At 48.0% G+C, this 14,424-nt stretch overlaps 1 protein-coding gene across 1 annotated transcript; it reads left to right on the forward strand.

Moving 5' to 3' along the window:
• Positions 1-746: 746 nt before the first annotated feature.
• Positions 747-1,350, forward strand: LOC123073561 (keratin-associated protein 5-9-like). The gene has a single exon (XM_044496648.1). It carries the CDS (start codon positions 818-820, stop codon positions 1,229-1,231), a length of 414 nt encoding a protein of 137 aa, XP_044352583.1. The 5' UTR covers positions 747-817; the 3' UTR covers positions 1,232-1,350.
• Positions 1,351-14,424: the final 13,074 nt, after the last annotated feature.

The following is a 14,424-nucleotide window of genomic DNA, read 5'->3' on the forward strand; positions in this document are numbered from 1 at the left end:
AATGGATGCATGACGCACTTGAAGTTCCTTCGTCCCCAAAATATCATGTGACATGATTGAACCTGTGACTCACGCAAGCCGCGTCACCCTATTTGCAGTTTACTACTGTACTATGCAAGATTAATGTATATAAATCAAGACGGCAAAATAGAAAGACGGGTGCATGCGACTTTGGCTAAGGAAGACAAAATGGGATCTGGACAGTACAAGCAATTAATGGGCACATTTACTTTGGTAAGATCTTGTCAAAAGTCAATGCTTGGTAAAAGAAAAACTAGAACAATGCTAGTACATCCATGGTTGATCGTCAGCTAATTAATTTTACACACAGACGTGGCAGTTTTTGGCTGGCCATCAGCTGGGAATGGAGGAGGTCCGTATGATTTCCATATGAATAAACCCACAGGTTTAGCACTTTTTTTAGGGTACAAAAACAACTACATATTGATCACTAATTCGGGTTACCAAGGCTTGTGTATTTAGTTGATCGTGCCATTCAAGTGGTTCAAATCAGGAGTAAAACATAGACTTGAATATATTAGCCCTTTGGTCGGTGACCCACAAAAATGAAGTATAGTGGAAGTTCACATAGTGAAGTCAACTTGTAACATGGAGCAGTTTACATTTGATCTATGTACTCAAGCTCAGATCTATGTACGTATGCTACACTAGAAAGCTAGCTAGCCTATAAATAGTATCAGCCGCTCCATCATATAATCACCAGCTAGCTTATTCACATCTCTCTTATCTTGAGACCTTCTCTTGCTCCACATATTTACCTCTCACTCTCTCTAGCTACAAAGCTTGCTCAGCAACAATGGCTGCTGCTGGGGCCTCTCTTCTTGCTGCTGTTGTTTTCTCCATGCTGGTCATGTCTTCCCTGGGGCATCCGAGGCCTTTATGCAATGACTGTGACACGCAATGCCGTGCCAACTGCACTGCAGAGGTTAGAACCTCCTGCAGCAGTTACTGCAGCGGCGGCGGCGGCGGCCCTCGGGAGGGCTGCCGTAGAAATATCTTGCAGCAGTGCACTGCAAATGGCATCTGCTGCAGTAGCAACGGCACCTGCACTTGTGACTGCAACGATGTAGCTGAAAGTGGTTGCAAGGGGGTCAGCGACGACACCCAACATTGCGACCCTTGCAAACGCGGCATCTTCGACCAGTGCTTTCCCACCTGTAACGAGGACTGCAACAACAACTGCAAGAAGAAAGAGTGCCACCATGCCTAGGTAGGAATAACATGTAACCAATCTGGTGCCTCGCATAGCAAATAACATGGCTTGTTGTGGTCGTGCATAGATTTTGTTAAATTCCGCGACCTGGTTCTGTGGGATGGCATAGGAGGAAAGGGTCGTGGCTATCACCTTCGGCATTTCAGCTGAGGATTTGCATTTTGTTTTATTTATACTGAATAATAATATGGAAAAAGAAAGAAATTTCACAAAGTTAATACGATGTTATTTGCCATGTATGTTCAATGTTCCTTCGCCATAGAGCTTGTATACATCAGCTTGTCCATCCAAGTATGCATTTGTGCGTCGTTGTAGACTTGTAGTATCTAATAATATTTGATGCTGATGCGCGCCTTCGCCATGCCGTTTACTCTCTTTCATTGTTGAGGAAACTGTACTTTTCTATGTAAATCACCTTCTGCTCATGATTAGAATGCTTTCAACCACACATTAATATAACCAATTTTTCTACTCCCTCCTTCCATATATATATATATATAGGGCCTAATACATTTTTCGAGGTTGACTTTGACTATTGATAAGATTAATAATATATTAGATGTATAATGTGAAAGTTATATCATTAGAAGCTCCTTCCATGTACGAATTTAATGATGTGCTATGTATAACTTGCATGTCATAAATTATTGCTCTAACATGTGGTCAAAGTTAGCCTTGAAAAACGCATTAGGCCCTGTATGCATCGAAGGAGGGAGTACCAAAGTCAAGGCATGCATGGATTAGCCACTTCAACAGCACTGTGCTTGTGTTCGAACATCCTCAACATCTTTAGCGATGTGTACCCACTCTTTACTTGTACTCCCTTTTTTGTGTGGATATTTTACTCCATGTTAATCGCCGATTCAAGTCAATTTGGTTAGATTAATCTGTTGCTATCTAGTTTTCTACAGACAGCCATGGATATCTTAGCCTCATAACTCGTTAGGGACTGTAGGGTGATGTCGTAGCTGTATCTTACTTTTGAAAGACCACATCAATTTGCAGCAGCACATGTTAAAACTGTGATCTTTTGGAGATGTTATGTTTTAACTTTCATGTTCTCACAGATCGGCTACCACGTTTCATCACCTCCACCTGCAGTGCTTTACTGGCACTGAGAAGGAAGTGGATGCAGCCTACATCTTTCTTTCTTTTTTGTATTTTTGGCTAGGACAGTTGAGTTCAGATTTCATATTTGTTTGGGTTGGAAGTTAAGATATTTGCAGTTGAGAGTAGGCTTGGTTGGCATATGTGATAGATTTAGTTGAATGTTGGTGGCAATGTAACAGAAAAGTACAATATTTTGGTTGGAAATTATTTCTTTTTTATTTTAAACCCTAGCTTTTGAAGTTAAAATAATAGAGTGCAAGTTTGATCTTATTGGAAGCTATGAATATCCGAGCTTATGTTTTGTATCTAGGTCCAGAGAGCCTGAATTTGACTAATGGGACTAATGAAATGTCGTATGCAACTACATGATACATGTGGTAGCAATCCAAACTTAAAAAAAATGAAATGTTATATGAAGATCTTGGTATCTTGTCTTCTCGGCAAGCCCAAGGACCAGGGTGGTCTTGGTATCTTGTCATCTCGGCGCATGAACATCGCTCTCCTGACTTGGTGGCTCTGGCGTATTGCCAATGGAGCGGGAGGCCTCTGGCTCCCTATCATCTGAAACAAGTACCTCCGTGGCCAGACTCTAGCGTTCTGTCAACGCGCGGGCGACTCTCAATTCTAGCAAGCTGTGATTCAGCTATTACCCGTGCTCCGCATTGGCACGTCCATCTTAGTTGGCTCTGGGTCCTCGACCATGTTCTGGTTCGACCGCTGGTTAGGAGACTCCCCCCTGGCCGCTCAATTTCCGGACCTATTCGCCATAGCGGTCGACCCTCGGGTCTCTGTCGAGACGACCCTTATTGACTTAGGGCGCCTCGCCTTCCGGCGCCCCTTCGGCCCCCTTGAGGTTGCCGCGTGGGGCTCCCTCCTCCAGGATATCGCTCTTCTCTCGATGGATGTTGAGGGTACCCCTGACTCCATCTCCTGGCGCCTGGAGCCATCTGGCCGCTTCTCTACTAAGTCCCTTTACGCGGCAATTGCCCCCTCGTTGGCCCCTGAGCCCTTTAGCCTGATCTGGGACATTCGCCTACCTCTGAAGATTAGGATCTTCCAGTGGTAGTGGATTCGAGGACGCCTTCCCTTTGGGATTGAGGTCCTCAAGCGTAATGGACCGGGAGATGGGATGTGCCCCTTGTGTGGAACGGTGGAGGATACTAACCACATCTTCTTCTCCTGCTCCACAGCCCAATTCCTATGGTCCTGCTTCCGCGAGACGGTCGGTGGACAGTGGTGCAACACCAACTTCCTTGATCTGCTTGCGGAGATCCACGCTGCCCCTCCTCGCTACCGCCATATTAGATGGTTGTGCGTTGGAGTCCTCGCCTGGATGCTTTGGACCATCCGCAACAAGCTCGTTATTCAGAAAGTGCCTCTTCGACGTGCGACTGACGCAATCTTCAAAATGTGTGGTTACTTGCAGCTTTGGCGGCCGCTTAGCCGCCCTCAGGACCGGCCGGACGCCATCAACACCATCCTCGCCGACCTTTGCTCGATGGCCTTCCGCATGGCACCTCCGCTGCCGCCCCCTCCTCCGGAGCCCGATTGAGCCTGCTACATGAGGCGCTATTGTGTGTGTGTGTGTGTGTGTGTGTGTGTGTGTGTGTGTGTGTGTGTGTGTGTGTGTGTGTGTGTTTTGTTTCCAGGGCTTGTTGAGCTGTGCCCTCAGCATTAAACCTTATACTCCTGTTAGCTGTGAGACCTCTGTGTGTGTGTGTGTTGTGTGAACTTTGTTGGATGTTTGGCTCGGGCGGTTTGCGTTATAATATAAAGCGGGGCGAAAGCCTTTTTCGGTATATGAAGATCTTACCTTTTTGACTGGCGCCATCTCCTATCAATTCTGCTGGGACAAGAAAAGCTTGCTGAATGAAAAGGCTTTCCTGTTGCCATGTGAGTATGCTCGCTGTTGCGAGCACATGAACACCCTGAAATCAACAGGCAAATGGGTGATCCCACGATTTAATTTTTTTAGGTAAAAGAAACTGCTAACTTGATGTTAGTGAAGTCTGCAAGAACTGTGCGGCAAATTTAGTGTGTGAAGGCTGAAGAAAAAGGTCATTCAGGTTGTTGTTCAATTACATACCTGTATTGTTGGAGTTAAAGAGACTAGCTGTTGCTCACAGAAACAAAGTTAATGTACTGTATTGTTGCTAACATTTATGTTGAACATAGCCATGCTAAGATATTTATAACTGCTCCATGCTAAGATATTTTACTCCATGCTAAGTTTCTCTCTTCACTCAGCTTCTTTTAGGGCATGGCTGCCTATCAAGCACTCCTTGAATATGTACAAGGGTTGTATTTGTTCCAACAAAAAGTAATTTACACGTCAAGAGTGTGAATAGATGAATAAGGAGCAGCAGAGAGATTATCATTTTGGACCAATCCAACTTCTAGAACTGGGAAGGTTAAAAAAACTTTAGAATGTGGAAGAGGCGTGGTTTTTCTCCTTGATTGCCTCCTTGACAGAGTTCAGGACTTATGACCCATTTTTTCCCTCCCTCTCCCGCGTCGCTCCCGCGAGCGACCGGGGGAAACCCTTGCGCCGCCACCACTCCCCCCAACCCGGCTCTCCTCCCCCCACTACGAGGCAATGCCTGGCCGGCGTTGGTGGCTGCGGGGCCTTCCTCACACTCCCCGCGTCTCAGTGGCCGGCGCAGGACGGCCTTGCGGGTGGAGTGCGCTAGGCTACCGCAGGACCTGGCGGCATGGCGGCCGGCGTGCGGGGCGGCGACGTCTTCCTCTAGAGACAGAGCAACGATGTCTAGTGCACTAGTTGAGCGCGGCAACTGCATGGTCTTCCTCTCCGGGTGACGATGTGTGGGCAGCATCAGCCGGATCCGATCAGACTCCCATCTGCGGTCATGCGACATGGGATGCGGGCAGCATGAGCAACTAGCTGTTGGCTCCACCATGGTCGTTGGCTGGTGGAGGGGGCATTGTAGCAGTGGTGGCGGCGGGGCGTGCTTAGGGAGGCCGTCGGCAACCTACCTGATCAGCTCTGGCATGCTCGAGTTCTTCGGCCGGTGCTCTGTGGGTGGCGTCGGCTGTGGCAGCATGGACGGCCGTCTTTGGTGGCTTTCGGTCCTGGTGGTGGTCTAGTGTGGTGGGCGCCTTGATGGGGTGTGTCCGACGGTGGAAACCATGGTGATGGGCTTAGCCATGTTGCGGGCGTTGCGGGTATGTGGGAGGGAGCGCCCTTCTTTGGTGCTCGTGCCCCATCGGCAGCACGGAGTGGCGGATGTGGTCTCCCTTCTCCTCGATCTATGTCGACAGCGTGGTTCTGGACGGGGGATCTTGCTCGGGTGGATTTGTTTGGGTCCCAATGGGAGTCGGAGTTGAGGCTCTAGGTAGGTGAAATTTGGCTCGATTTGGTGGTGCCCAGGGGCGATGGGGCCGTGGGTGTGGTGGTTGATGGTGGTGGTCGGGCCATCACCTAATTGTCAAGCAGTGCGACATCGAGGGCCGCACACTAGGCGTCATGTGAGGGTGCTCGACGACGACCGTCGAGAGTCATGGTTTTGTGTCACCCCTGTCCACCGAGACTGGTTGGGCACACAACGATGATGCCCCTTTGGTGGTGGCGCCATCCCAGACTCGATGTCTGACGTCGTGCCAGGAGTAAAAGCAGGAGTGGCCTTTTACTCTTCCTACTATGGTGGTACTCCGTGCTATTGGTGGTGGGTGATGTTCCGGACATGGATGCTGGGAGGCGGCTCCGGATGGCGGTCCTGCATGGTTGGCTCTCCAGCAGACATCATGGAGGTGGTGGTGGCTTCCCTCTTTGTCGTGTGGGCGACAAGAGGGGTAGCAATTGGTGGCTCGGCCGTGTCCTCTTTGGCGTCGCCCAGATCTGGATCTGGGGGTCTGAGCATGTCGTGTTTGCCCTGGGGAGCACAGGGTCACTCGGGTAAGGTGCCGAGCAAAAAGCTATAAATTTTTGCATCGGTAGGGTCGACGCTCGTAGGTGCCACTCTCTTCTTGAAGACGTCGGCGTGGATATCCTCTCCGCGCCAGTGTTTAGGGTGAAGACCCTTGTCCGGTGTGGCTAGGCAGCGATGACGCTTTGCGCCATTTCCCTTCTTGAGTGCGTTATCGAGGAACTCAGGCATCCTAGTGTGTAGCGTGGCATTGTTCTCAGATTTTCCTATATTCCCCTTGGGTAGCATAGTCGCTTGCATTTGATGTGACCCGAGTATCTTAGGATTTGCTTGTACGAGGCTTAACTCACCACCATGTATCGTTCGACCGTGTACTCTGTATTTGGTTCGTTGCTTTATTTACAAAGCGGGGCTAGAGCATGTTTCAAGAGTTCAGGGCTGATGGCACCAACTGTTTATTTGAGAAATCGAGATCATTTACTTAGGCAACTTTTACTACATCTCCATCCTCTGAGAAACATCAGAAAAATGGAGGTAAATGGCACCATCCTTTAGTTGAGCTCATTGTTTCAAAAATTAGAGAGAAATATTTATAACTGCTCCATGCTAAGATATTTTACTCCATGCTAAGTTTCTCTCTTCACTCAGCTTCTTTTGGGGCATGGCTGCCTATCAACCACTCCTTGAATATGTACAAGGGTTGTATTTGTTCCAACAAAAAGTCATTTACACATCAATAGTGTGAATAGATGAATAAGGAGCTGCAGAGAGATTATCATTTTGGACCAATCCAACTTCTAGAACTGGGAAGGTTCAAAAAACTTTAGAATGGGGAAGAGGCGTGGTTTTTCTCCTTGATTGCCTCCTTGACAGAGTTCAGGACTTACGGCCCATTTTTTCCCTCCCTCTCCTGCGTCGCACCCGCGAGCGACCGGGGGAAACCCTTGCGCCGCCACCACTCCCCCCCACCCTACTCTCCTCCCCCCGCTACCACCGAGAGGCACCGCCGGGCAATGCCTAGCCGGCGTTGGTGGCTGCGGGGCCTTTCTCACACTCCTCGCGTCTCAGTGGCTGATGCAGGACGGCCTTGCGGGTGGAGTGCGCTGGGCAGCCGCAGGACCTGGCGGCATGGCGGCCGGCATGCGGGGCGGCGACATCTTCCTCTAGCGACGGGTCAGCGACGTCTGGATGCACTAGTTGAGCGCGACAGCTGCATGGTCTTCCTCTCTGGGTGACGGCGTGTGGGATAGCATCGGTCGGATCCGCCCAGCTCCCATCTGCGGTCATGTGACATGGGATGCGGGAAGCATGAGCTACTAGCTGTCAGCACTACCATGGTCGTTGGCTGGTGGAGGGGGCGCTGTAGCAGTGGTGGCGGCGGGGCGTGCTTAGGGAGGCCATCGGCAACCTACCTGATGCTACTTCTTGAGCTTGCGTTGGTTTTTCCCTTGAAGAGGAAAGTGTGATGCAACAAAGTAGAGATAAGCATTTCCCTCAGTTGAGAACCAAGGTATCAATCCAGTAGGAGGTACAAGCAAGTATCTAGTTTATGCACCTGCACAAACAATAAAAAACTTGCACCCAACACGATAAAGGGGTTGCCAGTCCCTTCACGGTCACTTGCAAGGGTGAGATCTGATAGAGATGGCTATAAAAGAAATAAAAGTAAATAAAATTTAGCAAGATATTTTTTGGTTTTTGGTTTATAGATCTGAAAATATATGATGAAAAATAGACCCGGGGGCCAGAGGTTTCACTAGAGGCTTCTCTCTTGAAGGAAAGCATACGGTGGGTAAACAAATTACTGTGGAGCAATTGAAAGAAAAGCGCAAAGTTATGACGATATATAAGGCAATGATCATGAATACACGTCCATGACATGTAGACCGACTCCTGCCTGCATCTACTAATATTACTCCACACATCGACCGCTATCCAGCATGCATCTAGAGTATTAAGTTCATAAGAACAGAGTAACGCCTTAAGTAAAATGACATGATGTAGAGGGATAAACTCAAGCAATATGATGTAAACCTCATCTTTTTACCCTTAATAGCAACAATACAATACGTGCCTCGATGCCCCTTCTGTCACTGGGAGAGGACACCACAAGATTGAACCCATCACAAAGCACCTCTCCTATTGCAAGATAGATCAATCTAGTTGGCCAAACAAAATCAATAAATCGGAGAGAAATACAAAGCTATCAAATCATGCATATAAGAATTTAGAGGAGACTCAAATAATATTCATAGAAATCTGATCGTAAATCCACAATTCATCGGATCTCGACAAACACACCGCAAAAAAATATTACATCGGATAGAACTCCAATAACATTGATGAGAACATTGTATTGAAGATCAAAGAGAAAGAAGAAACCATCTAGCGACTAGCTATGGACCCATGGGTCTATGGTAAACTACGCACGCTTCATCCGAAGGGCAGCAAGGTTGATGTAGATGCCCTCCGTGATCGAATCCCCCTCCGGTAGATCGCCGGAAAAGGCCCGAAGATGGGATCTCACGGGAACAGAGGCTTGCGGCAGCGAAAAGTATTTTGATGGACGCTTTTGGTTTTTTGGGAATATTTGAGAATTTATAGTGCAAATATTAGGGTTGGAGGACTCCCGAGGAGCCCACAAGCCCTCAGGGCCCCCGCCCCCGGGGGGGCGCTTGGAAGGCTTGTGACCTCCTCGAGAACTGGCCCCCTCTCCCAGTCCTCTGGATGTCTTCTGGTCCAAAAAAATCATCGCAAAAGTTTTATTCCGTTTGGACTCCGTTTGATATTCCTTTCTGAAAAAGCCAAAAACAAGGAAAAAACATGATATAAAATAGTTTATTAATGCATATAATTATCCAAAATAGATAATTTAATAGCATGGAACAATCAAAAATTATAGATACGTTGGAGACGTATCACCTGATGAGCTCTGGCGTGCTCGGGTTCTTCAGCCGGTGCTCCGTGGGTGGCCCAGCTATGGCGGCGTGGGTCGGCCGTCTTTGGTGGCTTCCGACGCTGGTGGTGGTCCAGTGTGGTGGGTGCCTTGGAAGGGTGTGTCCGGCGATGGAAACCATTGTGATGGGCTTAGCCATGTTGCGGACGATGAGGGTATGTGGGGGGGGAGCGCCCTTCTTTGGTGGTCGTGCCCCGTCGGCAGCGCGGAGTGGCGGATGTGGTCTCCCTTCTCCTCGGTCTATGTCGACAGTGTGGTTGTCAATGGGGCTCTTGCTCGGGTGGATCTGCTTGGGTCCCAATGGGAGTCGGAGTTGAGGCTCTAGGTATGTGAAATTTGGCTTGATTTGGTGGAGCCCGGGGCGATGGGGTTCCCTCTCCGTGGGTGCGGTGGTCGCTGGTGGTGTTCGGGCCATCACCTAATAATCAAGCAGTGCAACGTCGAGGGCCATACACTAGGCTTCATGCGAGGTTACTCGGCGATGACCGTGTAGAGTCATGGGGTTGTGTCCTCCCTGTCCATCGAGACTAGTTGGGCACACAGCGATGGTGCCCCTTCGGTGGTAGCGCCATCCCAGACTCGATGTCTGATGTCGTGCTAGGAGTAAAAGCATGAGTGGCCTTTTACTCTTCCTACTATGGTGGTACTCCGTGCTATTGGTAGTGGGTGATGTTCCGGACATGGATGCTGGGCGGCGGCTTCGGATGGCGGTCCCGTATGGTTGGCCCTCCAGCAGATATCATGGAGGTGGTGGTGGCTTCTCTCTTTGTCGTGTGGGCGACGAGAGGGGTAGAATTTGGTGGCTCCGGTGTGTCCTCTTTGGCGTCGCCCAGATCTGGATCTGGGGGTCTGAGCATGTCGTGTTTACCCTGGGGACCTTTGGGTCACTCGGGTAAGGCGCCGAGCAAAAAGCTCTGAATTTTTGCATCAGCGACGTCGACGCTCATTGGCGCCACTCTCTTCTTGAAGATGTCGTCATGGATCTCCTCTCCACGCCAGTGTTCAGGGTGAAGACCCTTGTCCAGTGTGGCTAGGCAGTGATGACGCTTTGCGCCGTTTCCCCTCTTGAGGGTGTTGTCAAGGAACTCAGGCATCCTAGTGTGTAGCATGGCATTGTTCTCAGATTTTCCTGTATTCCCCTTCGGTAGCATAGTCGCTTGCATTCGGCGTGACCCGAATATTTTAGGATTTGCTTGTATGAGGCTTAACTCACGACCATCAGGGCCGGCTCTATATTTTGCGGGGCCTAGGGCGAAGTTGAAAAATAGGCCCCTACACTGATAATATATGTACACATCTATAGATATATAGGCGCAAAATATTAAAGTTTACATCTAACCACACATTCTTATTTAGAGACGTCTATAAGTAACTGATAAGCGCTTAAGTTATGTCATATCATGGCAGAAGGAATAAAAGAGTAGCAAAATATAACAAATACTTTTCGCTGCTAGTTTGATTACCTCAAATAAGAACCAAGTACTTGAGTTCATCGACAATAATACATCAGTTTTTAAAAAAAAAACTTCTTCGAGCATTTCGGGATGCAAAATCATTGATGGGAGTATCAAGATCAATTCTGTCCAAGATATCCTTCTCAATACAACAGGTAGCCAAGCCATTCAATCTCTCTTGTAACATAGTTGACCTCAAACAATTTTTCAGTAGTTTTAGTTTAGAGAAACTTCTTTCAGCTGAGGCTAGAGTCACCGGTATAGTCAAGAGGATCCGATAAGCAACTGACACATTTGGATAGCAACCTACAGCTGTAACAAATTGAAGAATCTCAGGTGCTGACATCAAATCATCTGGCAAAGTTACCTTCAACACTTCTAACTCAGAGAAAAAAATCATCAAGTCAACATCATGTGACTTTTCATGAGTAAAAGTTTGTGCAAAAATAGTGCAAGATTTGAATTATGATCATCATTTTGTCCCGGTTCAGATTCTTGCCTTTGATTATCAACACTAGTTACCACCGGAAAGAACCTATTTAAAGAACCTCTTTGTTTTTCAATGAGTTGATTCTCTCGTTTTTTTGTTTTCTTTTCTCAGCACCGGACTTTTGTCTTGGCGGCATTGTAACACCTAAGATTTTAAAGAATAATCAGATCAGCTGATCTAAGAGGACTAGGGCACTAGGCAAATATGTATGTACGCAGTGTTCATAACTTCAGAAGTTCAGATTACCTTGACTCCTTGTCTCCTTGAGCAAAGCAGAGCAGGGCGAATGGGCAATTAGGGAGACGGATTCACGGCCTGGGCGATCTCCACTGCAGGATCTCGGGGGTCAGGGCCGGAGGCGCAACCGCGCAGCGACGCTAGTAGGCGGCCGAGGCGAGGCGTCGAAGTCGAACAGACAAGTCAACCAGGAGGCGAGACGTCCTGCGTGCCTGGTCGATCGATACTGTGCCTTTTCCTCTCCCGATCAGGGGCCTTTTCTGCTGGCCCTTATAAAAGCAGGAGGTATACATACACATATGCGGTGATGCCCCCCCCCCCCCCCCCCCACATGGGCCCTTGGGCGTCGCCCATGTTCGCCTAGGGCCAGAGCCGGCCCTGACCACCATGTATCATTCGGACGTGTACTCTGTATTTGGTTCGTTGCTGCCTGTTTCAAGAGTTCAGGACTGATGGCATCAACTGTTTATTCGAGCAATCGAGAACATTTTCGGAGGCAACTTTTACTACATCTCCAGCCTCTGAGAAACATCAGAAAAATGGAAGTAAATGGCACCATCCTTTAGTCGAGCTCATTGTTTCTAAAATTAGGGAGAAATATTATTACCTGACAACAATTGAGTCGGCCGCATGATCCCATATTGTTTCCCTATAACCCTCATGTGCAAAACACCAGTAAATGGCACCATCTCCACGGGCCAGAGCACCATATTTTTCTTAGCTATCTATCCTGACTGTAGGAGCTTGGGCACGAAGATTCTAATAGCACGCAAACACAGAATTAGTTTCTACTGCGATGGATATAGCGTAAGCAAAGAGTGAAGATCAAACCTCCACTAGAGAGTTAGTAAAATCATGCATCGTGTGTCCTCCTCCATAGGATTCAACGAAATGAATGAGGCATTGACTGGATTGTCGATGGTACAAACTCTAATCTGTAATGAAAGTTAGCCTGAAGCAAGTATATGATAAAAGGAAAATATCTCACATAGGTAGAAATTAGCTTATAACTATTTAAAATCAAATAAACCAGCTAGAAAGGGGTAATAATGACCATTCGACTGTTCTTCAGCACCACAACGATTGCAGCATCTTCAGCGGCACTCCAAGGAGGATCGCCTCAAGTGTGAGCCGGTCATCGCTGCGGATGATGGATCCGCTATCGGTCGCCTCCCAAAGCCCGCGGCACTTGAGCATTACCTGCATGAACAATGCCCAGTCGTCAATGTTCGTCCGTATGAGCTGCGGCCAAGGCACCCCTTCGTTGGTCTCCCGCAGCACCCACGTTTGTGCGATCCCTCTCACCACAGCATGGTCTGCACCGTAGGAAATCAGAGCGCGCGAAGATAGCCTTTGTGATAAACCAGCTAACTAACTAATTGAGTGACGAAACTGAAGAAAATGACAGCTAAACCTGAAACTACTAAGCTGAAGTTACAGAAGCCGCAAGCTTTATTTACCCCAACATGATTTGCCATCAGCTGGGGGCGCGCGGGGGGTGGGGGCGGAGGCGGTGTTAAGAAAGGAATCACCATGACTCTGTCACTTGCAGATTGGTATACTCATCAGGTCCAAATTAACTAAAGTCAGTTCATGCCTCTGATTCCTAGGGGTAGACGTAGTAGTGAGAACTACGAACGTTCCTACGTCCCCAAAATATCATGTCACATGATGGAACCTATGAATCACAATGGTGCAGCGAAGCGTGCGTCGCGTCATGCCCCGATTCGCAGTTAACAAGTTAATGTTCGTCCTACTAGCAGACTAACATAAAAGTACTATACAAGATGAACGTAAATCAAGATGAGGGCTAGAGAACACCAAATCAAAGTCAATTCATGCGATCTGGACAGTGCGAGCAATTAATGCACCACTTACTAAAATCCAGTTGCGAGTAAATCTAGGATCAATCCGCCGATCTTGATCTCGTCAAAGTCAATGCTTCGTTAAATAACTTTGTATTGATAAGTAATCAGGGGTACCAAAACATGTGCATTTAGATTTAGTGTCAAGCTAGCCATTCAAGTGATTGTTCTTTGGAGTAAAAGAAAAGTACACAACACAAGTGATTGTTCCCAAAACAGTGTTACCAAGCAATTTTAGAGCCACCAAAATGAAGCTGTGAAAGTTCATACTTTAGATGTTCAAGACAGTGCCGGGAAACTAATGGAGCCCAGTGATCCTCCTCAAGCCAACTTGTAAAATTTTCTAGCCAGACTGTAACATGGTGCCGTTTACTTTAGATAGCCATCCATCCATATAATTCAGTTTAGATCTACGTATCCTCCACTGCAAGCTAGCTAGCCTATAAATAGTATCAGGAGGCACACCATATCATATAGCAAGTCACCAGCTAGCTTGTTCACATCTCCAATCTTGACACCTTCTCTTGCTCCAGATATTCACCTCTCTAGCTACAAAGCTTGCTCGGCCACAATGGCTGCAGGTGGAGCACCTCTTCTTGTTGTTGTTGTTGTTTTCTCCATGCTGATCACGTCTTCCCTGGGGGGGCCGAGGCCTTTATGCAGCGAGTGTGAGACGCAATGCCGTACCAACTGCACCGCGATGGTTGAAACCTCCTGCAGGGGTTACTGCACCAGTGGTGGCGGACCTCGATCGAGCTGCAGGAAATACGTCTTCGAGGATTGCAACGTAAAGGGTACCTGCTGCAGTAGCAACGGCACATGCACTTGTGACTGCAACACTGTGGCTGAAAGGGGTTGCATGAGCGTCAGCGACGGCACCCTACAATGTGACCCTTGCAAGCGCAGCATATACGACCAGTGCGGTTCCACCTGTAGGAATGACTGCAACAACAACTGCAAGAAGAAAGGGTGCCGCCATGATTAGGAATAACATGTAGTCGATCGGCTGCCTTGCATAAGAAATAACATGGCTCGTTGTAGTCGTGTGTAGACTTTTGTAACCGCCATGACCTCGTTCTATGGGATGGCATAGAAGGAATTAATGGGTCGTGGCGCATCACCTCCGGCGTTTTAGCTGTGGATTTGCATTCTGTTTATCTGTACTGAATAATAGTATGAAAAAAGGAAAGAAAT

This window comes from Triticum aestivum, chromosome 3D (assembly GCF_018294505.1).
Source record: "Triticum aestivum cultivar Chinese Spring chromosome 3D, IWGSC CS RefSeq v2.1, whole genome shotgun sequence".
In the NCBI taxonomy this organism is placed as follows: domain Eukaryota; kingdom Viridiplantae; phylum Streptophyta; class Magnoliopsida; order Poales; family Poaceae; genus Triticum; species Triticum aestivum.

Excerpts from the sequence above, each read along its gene's own strand:
- LOC123073561 (XM_044496648.1), top strand. The coding sequence starts at position 818 with ATGGCTGCTGCTGGGGCCTCTCTTCTTGCTGCTGTTGTTTTCTCCATG.